Below are 19,431 nucleotides of genomic sequence, written 5' to 3'. Positions count from 1 at the left end.
GCTAAGGAGGATTGGTGAACTGTTCTTCAGAAAATTACTTGGCTTCCAAACTGCATGTGTCCCACAGCTCTGCTCTGGCACAGCCCTGTCTCTTTGCCTGTGTCATCTCCGGTCTCAGTCTCCTCCACCGCTGCCCTTACCTTGCTCACCAAATCGTCAGGAGATGGAATCACAGAATTACCTTTTGAGAAAGCCTAAAGCCTCTGCCCTAATGAAGGGGAGGCTGGATTAGGGGGAGGATTTCTATCTCACAGTCCAGCCACTTGTCAATCATAGACACATATCTTGACTAGCTTTATCCAAAGGCATCCCCTGTGATAACCTCGGAACTCCACGCGGTGTGGTGTTAGTGCTGTACAAAGTAATACCTAACACTTACTTTACCTACTTACCTAACACTGTCCAGCCTTCAAATCCCTACTCAAGTGCCAACTACACTACGAAGCTTTCCCGCTACCCCAGCGGAAACGAATTCCAGCCTCTGAATTTCTACGGTGCTTTTTGTTCATTGCATGTATCTGTCCCTTAGCATTTAATGACTCGTCTTGTAGGTCTTGTGTGTGTGTGTGTTTGGAGAGGGGCTGAGTCTCATTCTATCTGTGAGGCTACCAGTCCCTAGAAGTCAGAGGCAATGTCTTTTACATTTTTTAACCCCCATAACGCCTAGCCACAGGGCTGTGAAAATAACTACTTGGTCAACATTTGTAGAATGAAGGGATGGATGAACAACGGATGTACAGACCTTGACCCCGCTCTCCGGGAAAGAAGGTCTGACATAGACACACCTTGCTGTTGTTGTGGTAGTCGCAAAACTGAAGTAATGGTCAAGTAACAAGCGTTTGGACCCTGGATTTTTCACTAACTAGTCGCATGAATTTAGTCAAAACCATTTACCACTCTGCACCTCAGTTTCCTTAGCTCTCAAATGGAGATATCAGCCGCTTCATGGGATTATAGTAAGGATCGAATGAGATAACGCATTTCCATACACTATTAAAAGTCTAATTGACTAACCAAATAAATATAAGGCAAGGATACAGCAAAGCAGAATAAAAGTCAATATATAGTATGGTGTTACATACAGAGGAAAGCGCGCTATAGAAGAGCAACCATGAACAGGTGAATCATTGGGGAAAATTACCTGCAAATCCAAAGCCTGATTCCTATCTGTGCACCCTCAAGCAGGTTACCTAACCTCTCTGTGTCTCAGCTTCCTTGCTCTATAAAATGGGGATCTTAATCATAATGCTGGAAGTACCATGTGATGGAACACATGTAGAGTGCTTAATATGTGCCTGACCTATGGTAAGCACTCAATAAATGTTAGTTGCCATTATTATTGTTATTATCAGTATTATCATCATCTTTTATATCACTAACACACAGTAGGCATTCCAGAAATGTTTCTAGAAATGATTCAAACATTAGACTGCTAATTAATTCCATCCTCTTCCATATACAGAAAGCGTTATCCAGAACAAGGTAGCCGATATATTTAGTCATCTTGTTTCTACCAAGTCTTCCTTGGGAGAGCAGAGAGTACCCTGACACGGGATCCCACCAAAAAGAGCCACATTTCAAGCCCAAACACTCACAACACAACTACAAGGTTTGGCCCCTAAGCCAAAACAGACCAATATATCTGTACCTAATGAGACAGTGAATCACAGGAGCTAACAGTACCCAGGCAGACATAATGACAAAATTTCCCCATCCTTGTAACATTTTATTTGGCTGAAAAGGACAAGGTTGCCCCAATTACAGTTGCCAGCTTAACACAGTTCTCCCGTTGAAATGCATCAAGAGACACTTAAGGCAGATTTTTAAAGGCAAACATCTCTCCATGTCCCTGAGGGACAACCCAGGCTGAGCAGAGAAGCCTTCCGTGTTCAAGTGATGTCTCATCCTGAATGACAGCCAAGCACCCCTCAGTCCCAACCCAGGTATGCTGACAGCAGGGCATGGAGGGACGCTGAGTGATTTCTGATGACGAGCCCAGTGTCCCCGCTCTCCCAGCAGCACCTGGGGTCTTTTTGGAGGCCTCACTCAAGTCACAGGCCCAGCTCGGCTCTGCTGAGGAATAAAGGGGCAGCTTTGGACCCTGACTTGGCCTGGAATTCCCAATGACAACAGATTCTGCTAATGGCTTCCAACCTAGAAGGAACAGGGAACCTGGCCCCAAAGAGAGCAAGAGCAGGGATGACACCTCTACCTCCCTTTGTCAAACTCAGAGGAGAGCTTTCAGCACAAGAGCTCAACAAAAGAAAGAGTGATGCCTAATCCTGAGGAGAAGAAACTACAGGCTGGATGGTCACGATGCTCACCACTCCACCGAATCGCACCATTTTTAAGAGTTAAGCTTGCAGGAGCTAAGCTCATCCCTTTCCCTTCCACAAAGTACCTTTTCAACACCCACTAAAGGCTCCTCTTGCCTAAAGGGGGAGGGCTGGACTAGACTAATTCTGTCAGGGTTCAACCTAGCGTAGGGGTTTCTGGAAAGCCAGATGTGGCCAAGAGCCAGGCCGGGACTCCAAGCATTAACCTGCTCAATACCTACTCCCGACTCTGAAAATCAACCTCCAATGCAGAGAGATGACCTACCACCACCCCAACCTTGGACTACTGGCATGAGGAAGGCAGGACACATCTCTGCAGGGAGCACTCCCAAGCTCCTTCTCCTCCTCCCACCCTCCACTGTCTTCAAGGAGAGAAAGCTCCATCCCCAGTCCAAGAAGCCTTTCTCCTCTGAGCTGCACACACCACCCTGCAGGGAGTACCAGATCTCTGGTATGACAAAGTTTTCCAAGCAAAATTTCCAGTTTCTCAATCAGACAAAAAGCCAATTCACCCACCCATCTGATTCAAAGGAAAAGAGGGAGAGGTAAGAATTTTATTTTTAAAATGGAAGGTAAAAATATTCTGACTACTTCTGCAGCTGCAATACAGCTACCCCACACTCCAAGCAAGAGGCGGCTTTAATATCTCAACGTTAAGCCCAGGAAGAGGCGCTTGCAAAGCCCCAAGGTATGTGCATGTGGTGGGCCTGAGGGTGGGGGTGGTCCACTCTCCTTTGGACACCAGGCATGCTAGAGGTTGGAGCCTCGCCCCTCATGACTGCCCCTCAGGGAGCAGCCTGGCTAAGAGGTCGGAGACTGCCACCGAAGGTGAGGGTGCCCTAAGCAGCAAGGTGAGAAAGGCCCTTCAGCACATCTGTCTGGGTAGGGAAGGTACAGCTGCACCAGCAGCCTGAGGTGGACGTCCAGGATCCCTCGTGAAAGGGATCTTTCTTGATCAAGTTCCCTCAGTGTGCACCACCCTGCAGCCTCCTCAAAGTTGGAGACTCTTTTCAGCTGCAGTTTGATTCTCTCCACAGCCCCCCAACTTCCACAAAACCCCTCCCCCAGGAAGATGCTGGCAGAAAATACTGCAGCGGTAGGGAAGCTGGGCTGAGCCAGGGAGGGTAACCCAACTTTGTAGAGAGTGTGGCTCCCATCTTAACCCCTTGATACCCATCTAGGGAGACGGGCCTGTCTGAAGGAGATCTCTCTGAGGATGCTGAGGTGCTGAGGAAAGCACAGGGTTGAAGAGAGAAAACAGAAGAGGAAGGTGCCTTATCCCCTCTCCACTTACCAGGACAGCTTGAATCCTTTCATTAGTACAGTCACGATAAGCCACTGACCGTGTCCTTAGCATCCCCGTTACAGCTCCGGAGGTCCCAGGACATATTTGAAAAGATGACGAGGTCCCCAAAGAACAGAATCCCATGTAATGTGACTTGAACTCAGAAAGAGAAAGAAGAGACAGAGAGAAAGCGCAAACCAGAAGAACTGCTGCTTTCCCTTCTTCCCCCTTTCCCAGCTGAGAGCTGGGCTGGGAGGCGAAGGACAGCTTCTGCAAATCCAGCCCGGGGCTAGAGCTGCCTGCCCGAGCCGCTGCTGCCACTGCCAGCTCCTGATGGGAGATGGGTAATGCTGGCAAGGCTGCAAAACAAGCCCTGGAGTTGCTGTCAACAGGCAGGCGGGCCGGCCACCCACCCACCCTCACCTCACGCTGGCTCAGAGCAGCCTTGGGGAAAGAACCCAAGGAGAGCCCAGGAGGAGAGCAAAAACCTAGCAGAATCTGCACCTCTCTTCCCCCAGGCGGCAGCTCCGGCAGCTCCATATAATCTCCTAATCAATGCAGTACCCAAGCAAAGCACTGCCAGCCACTTCCGCCCATTTAAAGACACAGCACATGTTTGTCCCAGGATGGGACAGAAAGTCAGGGAGAGGGTGGGTGGGGAATGTGGTGCCAGAGAAGGAAGAAGAGAGGGGCAGAAACATCTGAAGATGAGCACTTCCATGGGCATCCACCAAAGTGTTAAAATGCCCCACCCCTAGCCCAGAGGGCAGCCTTGACCCCAGGCCCTGTGCAAACCTCAGGAATCCAAGCTACGCAGACCTGAAAGGCCGGCTGGTGAGTGCCTAGGGGTCCGAAGGCAGCGAGCTGCACAAGACCACCTTAAATAGAATCCTCACCCTCTCCCCGGCAAGGCAAGGCGAGGCGAGCAGGACTGGCTGCAGATCCCGAGCAGTTCATAGCACACAGAACACACAGTTCTCTTCCCCTGCTGGGGAAATTGCCTCGCCCGACTTCTGGGGCGCATGGTGAGGCAGCCACTTATGGTGGCCCAGCAGCGCCCCCAGTCACCTGGGGCCCGGCAATCCTTTTAAGGCGGCTACAAAGGCCTGGTGTAGGATTTAAACAGCATTTTATTGCTGACAGGGCTCCAAGAAGATTCAGACCAAGCAGAGCATCAAGTGAGGAGGGACTGAGATTTTCAACTTCTACTGGAACATTCGATTCATGGGAGAGGGGGGAAAGGCTCCTCTCAAAACCTCCAAGCTGAGGCCCAGTGGTTCCACCCCGAAAAACTTTACCAGCTATGTGATTCCTTTTTGTCCTCCCCTAGATTACTATCTGAGTCAGTAATGCAGATGGGTGAGAAGGAATAAAGATGAGATTCATTATGAAATAGCAACCTTCAACTGAACGGTAATAAGCCTTTACCCCATAACTTGTCCCAAAGCAATCTACAGACATCCATATGTGTTGTATGCATATCATCTATACTTGACCTTCTAAAGTGATACTCTTAAGAAAAACTGGAGCGCAGATCCCTGTTGGTAACACTCATTGTACTTGTAATTACTTGTTTATTATCTGCCTTCCACTTTTTAGATGGTAAACTCCATGAAGACAGGGACTGTGTCTCTCATTCAGTTCCATCTCCCACTGACCAGGAGGGCTTGCATACAGTAGGGGTATCAGAAGCAAGTGTTTAGTTGAAGTGACCTTATTAGAACCTAACTAAAACACTGCAGTCTCTCTCCAGTGTCCAGATGGATCAGCAGAAATATTCTTTAAGGCATTCTGAGCTTTCAGAGATGTACTCCCAAAGCAGCCCTGGGCTATGGAATTTCCCTCCATCCATAGCTCTCATGTCAGACAACACTGAAATGCTTTTAAGACTTCTGAACACATTTGTGGTTATGTTTTTAAAGGTTCCTGAGCCTGGACCTAGATATTGTCCAATACAGGACAGGTATTGTGGGGATGCAACCGATTTCAGAAGTGCATAGAAATTCTCCTTTATGATGCAGATTATTCACCCAAAGGGCCGCCCAGGACATGAGACCCAGCCCCTAGACTTCGAGGGTCCAGGCAGATGTAAATATTCTTAGTATTCTCCTCCTGCCCCAGCAACTGCTCTGATCACAGGTAACACATAAAACCTGGATCAAAGCTTTCCAAGTTTTACATTAGAAACACGTTATTGTACTGTTAAAATTCTTTAGCTCTGACTCTTGTTTTTTTTTTAAAAAAAAACTCTCCTTTGCAAGTATTAGTAAGAATTTATTAAGGGCTGCGTTGTGTCAGGCATCATGCTAAGCATTTTACATGCATTATCTCATTTAATCCTCACATCCATATTATGAAGTAGTAACTATCATTGTTTTTCAGATAATGCAGCTAAAGAGTATAAAGAGTGTAGTATCTTGATTTGACTAAGGCCGAACAGCCAACAAGCCGCAAGCTCGGGATCTGAATGCAGGCATGTCCGGCTCCAAACTCACTCTCTTAATCACAATGTATGCTTATAAAACAATCTTCTCTATCAGACAAGCTGGTTTATAAGGGCTCACATGATCCCAGGACAAAAAGAATCCAGGCAACAGGTAAACAAGAGACTAAATCAAGCCGGCTGCTTCTTTCTGTTGCTGATGAGTTACTGGCTTGAGTGTCAATGTGTGTATGTGCCGTGAGGAACATCACACGGAAGGAACAAAGGAGAGCCTAGTGGGTTGGGAGACAATCATCTGCCTCGAATTCCCTTTGGCTCTTTCTTGTTTCTGAAACCAGGGCTTTTCACAGAGCTCTGGAACCTGGCTCCATTTCTGTGGTCCATAAAGAAAATCTCAAAATATGATCTAAACATGGCTTTAAAGAGCCACGAGATCACTGTCTTTCCCTGAAGTAAATTAAAAAATAAGACCAAGCAAAATGAAGAAACATTCCTCATTTAGTGCATTTTCCCTCTTTTATCTTCTCATAGAGGGCAGTCTGTACGGTTTGAAAAGTTCCCTGACCTGTAAGCTGTCAGCACTGACATGATTCTAGATTACTCTGGGGGTGGAAATGCAGATTAATGATCAGGCAGGTGCATCTGATTTTCTTGCTTCTGCCTGACTCTGCAATCTGGCCGGTCCTTGATATTCATATTTCAGGACGGGCAAAAATTTTTAGAAAAAACTAAATTCCAAAGACTTCCATTTCTGGCAATACGGCAGACTAGGTATCCTGATGGACCTTCCCGCTAAAAACAACCAAAAATGCTGAATAAAATAAAACATTTAGAAAGAAAACAAAAATTCTTTTAAAATGCTTGATGAGCTATCAAAACAGTAAGGAATATTTAGAAGCCACAAATTTGCTGAGGGCAGAAACCCAGAAAAGTAAAGAAAGCCTTGAGGATGCATGGTCTAGAGGGGGTGTTTGCGGAACCTATGAAACTGGGCTTTGGTTTTCATGGCCTCAAAGAACATGATGGACAAGAGACAAGGCCAAAAGCCCACTAATGTGACAGGTGTAAGACGAGATCTCCTCATGAAGTGGGCCCTGCTGGCTATACTCTCACCCTAAGAATGAACTTGAAAAAAACTCACAAATGCTGCTAAGGAACTAATAGGAAAACTCCCTGTCTTAAACCTTGGCAGTGAACAAAGGAGGAAAGAAAAGCTCCCCGGATAAATCATAATTACAAACTGATCCTCACACAGATTGTTGCCTGAGGATATTCTAAACAATTCACAAAAACCAATGTCCAGAAAAGAGAAGCTTGATAAATTCAACCACAGTAAAATTAAGAACATCTGAACATCCAAATTGATCATAAGAAAAGAGAAAAGACAAGGCTTTTCTGGGAGAAGATATTTGCAACAGATGTAATTGAAAAAGGAATTGTCCACAGAATTTATTTAAAAAATTTTACACATCAGGGCCGGCCCCGCGGCTTAGCGGTTAAGTGCGCACGCTCTGCTGCTGGCGGCCCAGGTTCGGATCCCAGGCGCGCACCGACGCACCACTTCTCCGGCCGTGCTGAGGCCACATCCTACGTACAGCAACTAGAAGGATGTGAAACTATGATGTACAACTACCTACTGGGGCTTTGGGGGAAAATAAATAAATAAAATCATTAAAAAAAAAAATTGCCACATCAATAAGAAAAAGACAACTAGAAAAACAGACAAGGGGTTGGCCCTGTGGTTTAGTGGTTAAGTGCGGCACGCTCTGCTTCGGCGGCCTGGGTTTGATTCCCAGGCATGGACCTACACCACTTGTTGGCAGCGATGCTATGGGGGCGACCCACATACAAAATAGAGGAAGACTGGCACAGACGTTAGCTCAGGGTGAATATTCCTCAAGCAAAAAAAAAAAAAGAGGAAGATTGGCAATAGATGTTAGGTCAGGGTGAATCTTCCTCAGCAAAAAAATAAATAAATAAATTTAAAAAAGAAAAACAGACAAATGATTTGAATAAGCAATTTCAGAAGAAGAAATGATCAATAAATATATAAAAAGGTACTCAACCTCATTAATACTCAGGAAAACACGAATTTAAACTCCAATGAAGTGCCATCCCATACCCACCTGACTGACAAAAATTTAAAAGTCTAATAGTATCAAAGCTGGAAAGTTGCTAGTGGAAGTGCATATTGGTTTGACTACCTCAGAAAACTATTTGGTATTAGGTAGTAAAGTTGAAGAAATGCATCCCCTAACACCTAACAGTTCTACCCCACTGACCGAAGAAACTCACACTAGGAGATGCGCAAGACAAACTTCATACAGCACTATATGTAATAACGTAGTTTGCAGAAACAAACCAAAAACCTGGAAACAAATGTCTATAAACAGCAGAAAGGATGAACAACTGTGGTATTTTCTTAAAGTGGGACAGCATATAGCAACAGCATACAGAAACTTTATAAATTACTGACACACAACAAAGTGGATGAATCTCAGACACAATGTCGAACAGAGAAAGCAAATCAACGAAGAAGGCACACAGTACGATTCCATGTATATACAGCTATAGAACAAACACATAAAACAGACATATTTTATACCCATATAGATATTCTGTATCTATAAAATGAAAAATCAAGGGAATGACAAACCACATTCAGAAAGGTGGTCACCTCTGAAGGGTGGGGAAGACAATGGGGTCAGCAGGACAGGTAAGAAGTTTTTTGTTTCTTCTTTCTATATGCTTTACACATATTTAAAGTTTTGGTTTTGGTTTTGGGTGTTTTTTTGGTGAGGAAGACGAGCACTGAGCTAACATCTATTGCCGATTCTCCTCTTGTTGCTGAGGAAGATTGGCCCTGGGCTAACATCCATGCCCATCTTCCTCTACTTTATATATGGGATGCCTGCCACAGCATGGCTTGATAAGCGGTGCGTTGGTCTGCACCCAGGATCTGAACCTGCGAACTCCGGGCCACAGAAGCGGAGCCCGCGAACTTAACCACTATGCCACCAGGCAGGCCCCTAAAGTTTTATAAATAATCTTTGTATCTATTCAGTATTTAGCAAAAACAATTTAAAAATAAACAAAGTATTTAGAGGGGCCGATCCGGTGGCACAGCGGTTAAGTGCGCGTGCTCTGCTTCGGCGGCTCGGGGTTCGCCAGTTCGGACCCCAGGCGCGCACTGACGCACCGCTTGTCAAGCCATGCTGTGGCGGTGTCCTATATAAAGTAGAGCAAGATGGGCATAGATGTTAGCCCAAGGCCAATCTTCCTCAGCAAAAAAGAGGAAGACTGCCATCGGATGTTAGCTCAGGGCTGATCTTCCTAACAACAACAAAAAAAAAGTAATTAGAAAACACCTGACACGAATCTTCTCCTTTGGGTTTTTGTGAACAGACTTGATGAAAGGGCAGGACGGTGGTGGGGGAAGGACTGACTATGACAACATTTTGTGTTATCTGAATTTTCAAAAATCTAAGTTCACAAAATTGGCTTTCCCAGGCTTATGGATATTCAAAAGTTTGTTGCGTTTACAAGGTTTGATTAACATGAGGTTGGTTTGTTGACTCCAAGCCTCTTGCTACAATGGTTTCTTCCAAACTTACTGGGTTTGGAATGAAGGTTAGAAAAGCTCCTTTCCGATTTTAGCTGCTTTGACCTTCTCTTGGCCTCCTACAAGCCTTAAGGTCTCACCTACCCTGGTACTATTCCTTTCCTAACCCAACAAAAACAGGATTGGTGTTCCTTGCCTCATCCATAAGTAGGGACTAGAATGGTGAGAGGTCTTTCAACCAGAGCATACTGCTGGTGACCTCATAAGCAGACACTCAAGGCCCCCAGCCAGGGGAAACGTGGAAGCCGTGAACCCACTGGAGAATTCAGCCTTCCTGACTCCCACTTCCCCATCAGCTGCTCTTCCCACCACCAGAAGCTCACGCCTCCTCGTGACCTTGGGAAGTCACTGGGAGCATATCTGGAGCAGAAAACAGACTGCCGACATGATCCCTGAGGCTCTGCTTCTATCTCAAGTTCTTGGATTCTGTGCTGCTCTCCTCTGTCCCTTCTCCTGAGGAGAGGAGAGCCAGCCGCAGTACCAGGGCAGAGCTGCCTGCCTCTAGGAGCTGGCAAAACTGGGGCAGAGCAGTGCTGCAGTCACGCATTGGGGAATCAAAGCTCCAAGCTCAGGCAGGGGAGTGGTCAGGCGCTGAGAGTGTTATATTTAAGGAGCATTTTGGAGGTCAGGAAGCTAGCACCAGAAGAGCCGTGGAGGAGGGAGCGCCTCCTAAACACTCCATTTCAACAAGCCTCCTCCTCGTTCTCCAGCCAGAATCCTCTTCCAAATTCCAAACTGCAGTCAATAGAGCCTGTGTGAGTGGACGGCAGATGGCCAGAGCTACGCTGATCAGGTGCTCCCCATCACTTCTCTGTCCCCTCCTCCCCACCCCGCACTCTCCTCTCCCCACCCGCTGCCACCGTTAGTCATTGGCTCTGGGGTGACAGTGTGGGCTGCAGGCATCGGCCTTGCCTTCTGGTCTGTTCATCTGTGTCAGCTCCCAGCCGGGAGCCTCCCGAGCCTGCCCTTCCCCTCCTGTTGGGACCTGTGCACACCCCAGCCCTCCTGCCCCACGTCCACCGTAGGGAGGGAGGGCGGGCCACACAGGCCACAGGGCAGCAGACGTTGAGAGGCTTGTGGGGAAAGCAAGCAGGGCTCTGTTCATGTCAAGAATGCTTTCTTCTGCCTCTATGACCCCAGGGATTTACTTAAGGTACTAGAGTTAAAAAAAGAAAATGGACAGACTTACCTCCCCCCATCCTTCTTTGCCCCTCCTTCACAATCTGCTCAATCAGAATGTTCCTTCAGGCAACCAACAGGATGGGCAAGGTGAAAGCCAAGCTCCAGTTGGCTTCATCCGCCCCCAGTGGCTTCACCAACACAGTTGACTGGAGAGGGAGGAAGACAGGGTGGGGGTGGCCAGCGGCTTCCACAGACGGGTGTCTGTCCACGCTAGAGTGTGAAGCAGTCTCCCGTACATTATGACACGTGATTCTTACAAGAACCCATGAGTATTACTAAAGCACGCCTAACAGAGGAAGAAACTGAGGTCCAGGGAGGTCTGGCTCTCTTCCTACTACCAGCAGCTTCCTCTACCACAAGATAAGGTGGTAGCTGGTGAAAAGAGGGAAAGCTAAGAGGTTAAAGCCCTGTGCCTGGGTACCACAAACCCCTCACCTCAATCCAGCCTAGGAACTCTCGTTCTTACCAGGCCAGCACGGAATTACCTCCCTTGCTCACCTCAGCGCAGAACCCAGCTAAGCTCTCTCTCTCCCTCTGTTGAAGCAGCCCAGGACATCCCTTCTCCATGCAGACTTCTTGGCTTGAAAGGAGACAAGAGTTTCCTTGGCCCTGCCTGGTCTGGCAATGGAAATCCAAAGAGGACTCCCTCTCTCCATCCCACCTTCCCCTTCGTCTCTAAAATCACTCCCCGGCTTCCTGAACACCTGGTCCCCTGACTCGGTGCTGGTTTATCTGTACATCTCCTTCATTAGCATGTCCTGGATCTGAACTCTTTCTGCTGCTAGACAGAAGGGCGGCCCCTAGGAGGTAAAAGCCTGCATGTCAGAAAAGATGCACACACCTCAGAGAAACCCCACCAGCCAGGAGAGGGGAACACTGCCTGATCTCACTCATTCTAATTACATGTACAACAAAAGAAAATCTCTCTCTCACCAGATGGAAGAAACAAGGCAGGTTCCTAATTACCACCCCCCCCCCCGCCCCTCCTGGTTTATTCTCAGGAGAAATCCAGGGTGACTGATGGTGTCAGGGACCCAGGAGGGTGCTTATAAACTCAGGTTCCCTGGGGGAGGGGCACCCATACACCCACAGCCAACTGCTTCATGCTCTCCTACACCAAATGGAGATTTCCCTTTCTCAACTAAGTTACATACGAGAATTACTGTTAACAAACCCAGGAATTGAGTGTTAACTCATTTTAATGGTGAAAGCCTCCCAGCCAAGGACACGACAAGAATCTCTTGTTGGCAGAGGAACGGTCTGCTGATAGGACAAGCCTAGGAAGACCGCATTCTTAATGACACGGGCCTGAGGCCAGGCCCAGAGGTGTGTACTGTGGTTTACCACAGGGACTGTGGAATCAGACTTGAGTTCAAATCCATATTTAACAACTGTGACCTTGAGCAAATGACTCCATTTCTCTAAGTCTCGGCTCCATCTATAAAAAGGTGACGATGGAATACTACTCAGCTATAAAAAAGACAAAATCGTCCCACCTGCGACAACATGGATGGAGCTTGAGGGTACTATGTTAAGCGAAATAAGCCACACAGAGAAAGACACATACCGTATGATTTCACTCATATGCGGAAGATAAACACATGGATAAGGAGAACAGATTAGTGGTTAGCAGAGAGGAAAGGGGTGGGGAGGAGGGCGAAAAGGGCACATATGTATGGTGACAGACAAAGACTAGACTACCGGGGGGCCGGCCTGGTGGCACAAGTGGTTAAGTGCGCGCGCTCCGCAGCAGCGGCCCGGGATCCGCCGGTTCGGATCCTGGGCGCGCACCGACGCACCAGTTGTCAGGCCTTGCTGTGGCAGGCGTCCCATCTAAAGTGGAGGAAGATGGGCATGGATGTTAGCCCAGGGCCAGTCTTCCTCAGCAAAAAGAGGAGGATTGGTAGATGTTAGCTCAGGGCCGATCTTCCTCAAAAAAAAAAAAAAACAACTAGAGTATTGGAGGTGAGCACTATGCAGTCTACACAGAAGCTGATGTATAATAATGTATGCCTGAAATTACGCAATGTTATAAACCAATATGACCTCAATAAAATAATTAAATTAAAAAAAAACATGATGATGACCACAACCAAAAGGTTGTTAGGAGGAGTCAATGACACAACACACGGCATAGTATCGAGTAAATGCCCAATACATTTTAACCATTATCCTGATTATTCCCAACCAGTGTCCACAGATCACCACTACCTACTGTAAGAACCATAGGCTCTATTTCTATGGTTCCTGATCGAATTTTTTCTACTTTACCTAAACAAAGTTTCTACTTTTTTGTATTTTGTTGGGGATATTTTTGTATTTTTATTTTGTGATATTTGTGTTAAATCAGTCAGCTATTTATTTATTTATTCAACAATAATTAGACTTATCAAATGCCTAATATATTCATGACCTAGGCAAATCATGATGATATTTCAAAGATAAATCCAATATCTTCCTTGATCTCTAGAAGCTTATAATCTAATAAGGAAGATGAGCCATGGACATTAAGTAGTTATATTAAATAATTCTAACGTAAAGTTTAAAGCAGTGAGTCCTGTAACAGAGGCATAGATAATCAGAAGGACAGAGTACTTCTGTTTTCCAAAATGAACACCGGTTTGTAATTATTACGCCAATTTTTCAATCAACGAACGAGTAATGGTGAATATTCTCAGCTAACCTATACTAAGTCTGCCTGTGAGAATTATTTCTTAATTAGTCTGGTCTTAACACAGAAGAGTTAGCCAGAAAAAGGATCCAATATTTGTCATCATCCTTTACAGAGACAAGAACTTCCTATTTGCATGACAGGTGTCCAGAAACAGCGCCTTCAGAACATACTGCTACCGTCACTGCCAATAAATACAGGTTTGTTTGGATGGAGCAGACTGCATCTAATGGGTTGGATTTTTTGTGTGTGTGTGTGAGGAAAACCAGCCCTGAGCTAACATCTGATGCCAATCCTCCTCTTTTTGCTGAGGAAGACTGGCCCTGTGCTAACATCCGTGCCCATCTTCCTCTACTTTATATGGGACGCCGCCACAGCATGGCTTGACAAGCGGTGCATCGGTCCGCACCCGGGATCCAAACCTGCGAACCCCGGGCCGCCAAAGCAGAGCACGCACACTTAACCACTACACCACTGGGCCGGGCCCCTGATGGGCTGGATTTTGAAGTTTCAGTTCCTACCATCAGGACATTTTCTCATCACTGCCCTAAGGTTAAAAAAAAAAGTGCTCAAAGATGTTTCGGGCCTCTATACATACCATATTCTCTTAACATCACAACAGACATGAGACTGGCATAATCGTGAGTAAACCTAAGAGCTCAGGTTCCATCTGCCTTGTGACCAGAGCTATTCAGTAAATGCACCTGTGTCCTTCCATGCTAAGCCACAAGCTACCTTTGATGGTTCAGGGGCACCCACGTGCTGGTGTGTACCATGACAACGTTTCTACGTGGATCTGCAGACAACTGAGAAAAATAAGGGCAACGTGGTAAGTTTGAAAAAGCTAAACATACTGAATTTTTAATTTTTGATAACATGTCCTTTTAAATTTTGTGTTAAAATATTCTTTAAATATAAACAATGGTGGTGGTAGTTTTACATTTTAGTTTAGTTTTGTTACCTTTTACAGGTAAAATAAACATCTGGCAATCCTGTGTCAGTCCACCAACTTTTTTCAGTTTCTCTATAAAATCCACAAGTTCAGACTCGCCTATGAAGCTGCCTTCTCAGTTCTAAGATCTCACATTCCACTATAAGGAGAGCCGCCCCTCTTAACTGCTGTGAGGGGGATCTGAAAAGCTTCTCCAATAATTCCCGTCTTCAGATTGTCATCTGGGTCACAGAGGTTCCTAATCTAGTCTCTTTATTGAGATATAATTGATGTATAAAATTATACTCATTTCAGGTGTACATAATGATTCGATATATGTATATATTGCAAAATGATCACCACAGTAAGTCTTACAGTTAACACCCATCCCCACCCGTAGTTATAAATTTTTTTTCTTATGATGACCTGATCTAGTCTTGAACGCTTTAACAATGCCTTGGAGCTATGCCTGTGCCTCCCAAATATACATATACAGCTGTTACCACTCCCCTAACTTCAGACACAAATTTCTAATTGTTCTTGAACATTTTCACCTAGATGTCTCATAGGCACCTCACAGCCAGCATGAATAAATGAAACTCCTCATTGTCCCTCTCCATCTCCTTCTGACTCTGACCTCCTGTGCCTCTCAATAAGCGACACCACCAACTACGAAGCCACCCAGACACCTGGAATTCATCCTACGCTCCCCCACTTCCACCTCCCATTTTATCAGGTACAAAGTCACGTCAATTCCAGCTCCCGAAGTCTGACAAGAGTTCGCCTCCTGCTCTCAGTTTTCACTGCCCTTCAATTCTCATCTTTAAGTCTGCAGCTGTAGTCACCCCCTCCTATTCGTTTGTTCATTCACCAAATACTTATTGAGCATCTATCATATACCAAGTAATATGCAAGATGCTAGCGGTTTTGTGGCTTAAAAAGCAAAAACACAATGCCTGTCCTTAAAAAACTTATAGTCTGGTGGGAGAAGACAGACATGTAAAAAAAGTGTCAGAGATAGAGAAAAATGAGGGAATTATCAGTTGTCTACTTTGTAGCCAGAGAGTACTTTTTCAAAGCAAATCTGACGATATCTTAAAATCCTTCAATTGTTCCCAGTATCGACAAAATCTTAGTTCTGTATAATGCTGTCACGGTATGTCAATTCTTGCTCATGTCTCTAGTTTCATCATTGCATCCCATTTCCACACGCATCCTACGTTCCAATCATGCCAAACTCCTAGCAGTGACCTGGGCTTTTCCACGTTCAAGCTGTCTCCCTCTCCGGCATAGCTACTGTTCAATGAACATCCATGGCGTGCCAGGCATTTTACCTAAGTTGTCTCATTTCATCCTCACAACAATCCTGTATGGCCGATGATATCACCCTCATTTACAAATAAGGAAACCGACACTAGAAAAAGCCACGAGAACTCACTCAAGTCCGCAGAGCCAGCAAGTGGGAGTGCCAGCATCAGAGCCCAAATATGTCCAACTCCAAATCACAGCTGGACGGCCTTTCTTCCCTTGTCCACCTGTCAACTCCCACCCATGCTTCAGGTCCCAGATCAAATGTCACTTCCTTTAGAGAGCCCTCATGCCTGCCCGGGCAACATCAAATGGTTCTTTGTGTTTCCCTGGTGACTTGCACTTCTGTGACAGCCCTCGTTACCTTGTGCCATCAGAATTTGTTTGCTCATCGGTCTCCCCCAAGAACCCAAGAGCAACTGTGCACAGCAATCGTGTGCTAGCCATCTAAAACCTCCACACTGAACTCTGCTGGCCTTTAATTGGCATTTAATAAACATTCATTGAACGAATGGATTAACGAATGCTTATCAACCTCTTTTCTCAAGGTTGAAATAGAAACTCTCAGGACAGAATTTATCATCTACATATCTAACACAGTCATGTCGGGACATCAGGTGGCCCCAGTCGGAAACTGCAACCTTAAAAAAAAAAGAGGAGCATCGTGGTAATGCAATAACAGTGCCTCACAGCCCAGACTCCAGGAGCTGAAATCAGGCCTGCAAAGCCCTCCTCCAGGGACCACAGTCTAAACAGGCAGTTGTCACCAAGACTGACCACAGAAGTAGGAGGATGCGTTTACATGTATTCAGACATTAAAAAAATAATATCTAAATCATGTAAGTGACTTACCAGTGAGTCACAATATGAATTTTCATTCAACCATTCCACTGCTTTTATACATTATCAGAGATTCAGTACGTTAGCCATGACATATAGATTCTTTTTGTATCTGGGCTGCAAAATGCAAAGAGGCTCTTTATGGAGCATCTTGATCAGTTAAAGATTCTTCAACTTTTTGAGTTATAAGCCTTCTGGAGATCTGAGGAGAGCCATAGATACTCTTCCCAGAAAAATACCCAGAGATACAAAATTCTGCCTATAAACCATAGAGGCTCGTGGACTCTCTCCTCAAGTCCATCCAAGGACCTTACTGGTTCTGGGCCCATACTGAAAACACCTGAACTAAACTCTCTCCAAAAGGTTTGGGCTAGAGAAAGTTAAAGAAAAAGATCACAGTGCTGGGGTTAAATGGCATCTGTTTCCGTGACCAATCAGATTCCCTCTTGTGGTCAAGGTCCTGAAAGCAAACGCCAGCCTCAGGAATGGTCCAGCTCCCAAGTCTGATTAGATAATCTGCAATCTGGACTAAAGGATGGCAAGGGCCTAAGAAAAATCAAGCAGTCTCTGTTTCTACTTCCATATGCAAATGCAAACATAAGCACACATCTCTAAACTCCAAACTGCAGAATAACTCCCCAATCCCCCCAACTACACCTTTCCCAGAGCACCCCCCACCACAACCCCTGGAGAGCCAGCTGGTTGATCCCAAACCACTTACAACTTCAAGAGCTAGTTGACTAGGAGGTTTGTAAGAGGTAAGCCTGGCGAGAGATGACACTTGACATCACAGCAGCATTACAGCCAAACAGCACACCGCTTGGAGCAAATTGTTTTGGATCGCAACACAGTTGCAGATGCCTCTTCCCATGGCTCCACTGCACACCGCCAAGAGGGTATAGCACCTTGCACCATCCATGCTCAAAGTGGGAACTCAAATGTTTGTGGAAGGAGGGAAAAGAGAGGGGAAGAGGGAGCAAGAAGGGAGTCCAAGAGGCCCGTTCTCATTTAGTTTTGCTCTCCCTAGCTCCTTTCTGCAAAGAAAATGAAATATTTGACAGATCTAAGCTAGCTAAAACAACAGATGCGCGTAATTTTCACGACTGTGCAGACTAGGAGATGAAAGCCCAGAGAGGTTAAGTAACTTGGATCAGATCATACAGTATGTGGGAGTGGGAGAAAGGAGCCAGGAACCCAGTTCTGTGATGCCCAGAGACATGTCCTAACCACTTGAACACACTGCTGCCTGCAGCACTGTTGCTGCTTGGGCCTCCTACCTCCTTCTCTCTTCCACACACACGGGGTACCCAACCTGCTCCAGAAGTCTGAGCCTCGTCCAGTCTTCCATCTCTGAGAGAAAGGAGACCCTGCCATCTGGCCAAAATGGAAGGCCCCCAAACCAAGGGCTAAGATATTCTGGAAGGACTACAGGTCTCTTCCTGCACACATGGGCTGGGGTTGGGGCTTACAGCCTCAGCCTCCTTAGATCCCCCATCCACTCCTAATGGCTCAAGCTCCCTGTTTGGAAAAATGCACAGAAAAACAATTTCAAATTGCAAGCAGCATTCCGGAGAGATTAGAAACCTATCTCAGGAACGCCCTCTAGCGTGCCTACAGGGTCCGCGCAACATAGCACCCAGGCTGCACCATTCCCCAGAGGTGCCCAAACCTGCACTTCCATTGGGGCATCAGATGAGCGGTGGGAGGGGACAACAGCAGCATTTGCCACTCAGACAAACTCCTCGCCAATCCCAAGGCCAACATCTGCTGCAGGATGAAAGGCAGTCTCTGCTCTTAAGACTGTCCAGCCCACACTGACCCCACCCATCCCTTACACAACAGGGAGAGGGAAAAGAGAGCAGAGAGAAGGTGAAAAGGAAGTGTGGAGATGGCACAAATGGATTAAGAAAGCATCGTAGTATGGGGAAGAGGAAGGAGACAGCAAGGGGAATAAGGAGAGGGGTGACAAGATAAAGATAAATGAAAAACAAGGCAGAGCTAAAGAAAAAGATAAACACATGTCAGCCCAGCTACAGACCCCCCATTCCCACCCGCCCAGACTTGTAGGCACATAAAGGTGAGGGGTGTGCTTTGTGGGGCCCGGCCCTTCCTCCCCTCTCCTGAGGTCCTCAAGCTCACGTCGTTTCCCTCGGCTCTGATACAGCCCCTGGATACTCAGGAGCAGTGGGCTGAGGGACAGGAGGGGAGAGAAAAGTGAACCAAAGGCAGAACTCGCCGAGCAAAGCCACTTACGCACAGTGCGGCCGGCAGCATTTCCATCCTACCTTTGCTGTCGCCACGTCAGCCGGCTCCATGGTCTCTGCTTGGCCTAAGGAGCAGTGGCACCATCCAGAGAGAAAAGGCAGAGTCACAAACGTCCACCCAGAAAGAACAAACCACCCCTCTGGAAGGTCAGGGAAAATAAGAGACCGATTTCTACTCTCTGGCCTCCTGGGACCTCCTCTGTTGGGGGGGAGAGGAAAGAGCCTTGGGGTCCCCAGCAAGTTGGGAGGCCTGCCTGTGTTCTCACAGATGCCCACATCAGGCTGAGTCAGGGGGCGTCCCCCCTGGCCTGGTCCTTCTTCCCAGGAGGAAGGTCTCACCAGGGCTCCCCCTGCTGGGTGGGAGCACACAGAGATGGAGGCCCTGCCCTCCCATCACCCAGCCAACTGGTACCCACAGGTCAGGAAGAGGGGAGCATGTGGGAAGAGGCCAGCTGGTGGGTGCTGAGCAAGTGCTGGGGTAGCAGGAAGGGAGGAGGCTAGGGGTTGGTGGGGGCGGGTGTGAGAACCTCAAGAAGAAGGTGCAGGCAC

At 46.8% G+C, this 19,431-nt stretch overlaps 1 protein-coding gene across 11 annotated transcripts in view; it reads right to left on the bottom strand.

Annotated features, from left to right (window-relative positions):
- The window catches only part of GRAMD1B (GRAM domain containing 1B), a 229,257-nt gene that overhangs the window by 84,074 nt on the left and 125,752 nt on the right, over positions 1-19,431 (bottom strand). Inside the window, exon 2 of one of the 11 annotated variants that reach the window (XM_087433844.1) lies at positions 18,904-18,947. The exons of 8 other annotated variants lie outside the window; for them this stretch is intronic. Coding sequence is in view for 1 of the 3 variants with exons in the window: in XM_087433841.1 (XP_087289967.1) it covers positions 3,631-3,653 (23 nt within the window). In the remaining 2 variants the exon portion in view is untranslated. Of the gene's footprint in view, positions 1-3,630; positions 3,864-11,366; positions 11,495-18,903; positions 18,948-19,431 lie in introns of those variants that run through there. 2 more of the 11 variants (XM_087433843.1, XM_087433841.1) reach the window with 2 other exon arrangements.

The sequence above is a fragment of the Ceratotherium simum genome, chromosome 7 (assembly GCF_057802395.1).
Source record: "Ceratotherium simum simum isolate JZ-2026a chromosome 7, ASM5780239v1, whole genome shotgun sequence".
NCBI classification, from domain to species: Eukaryota; Metazoa; Chordata; class Mammalia; order Perissodactyla; family Rhinocerotidae; genus Ceratotherium; species Ceratotherium simum.
This window is presented reverse-complemented; position numbering and strand designations above follow the sequence as displayed.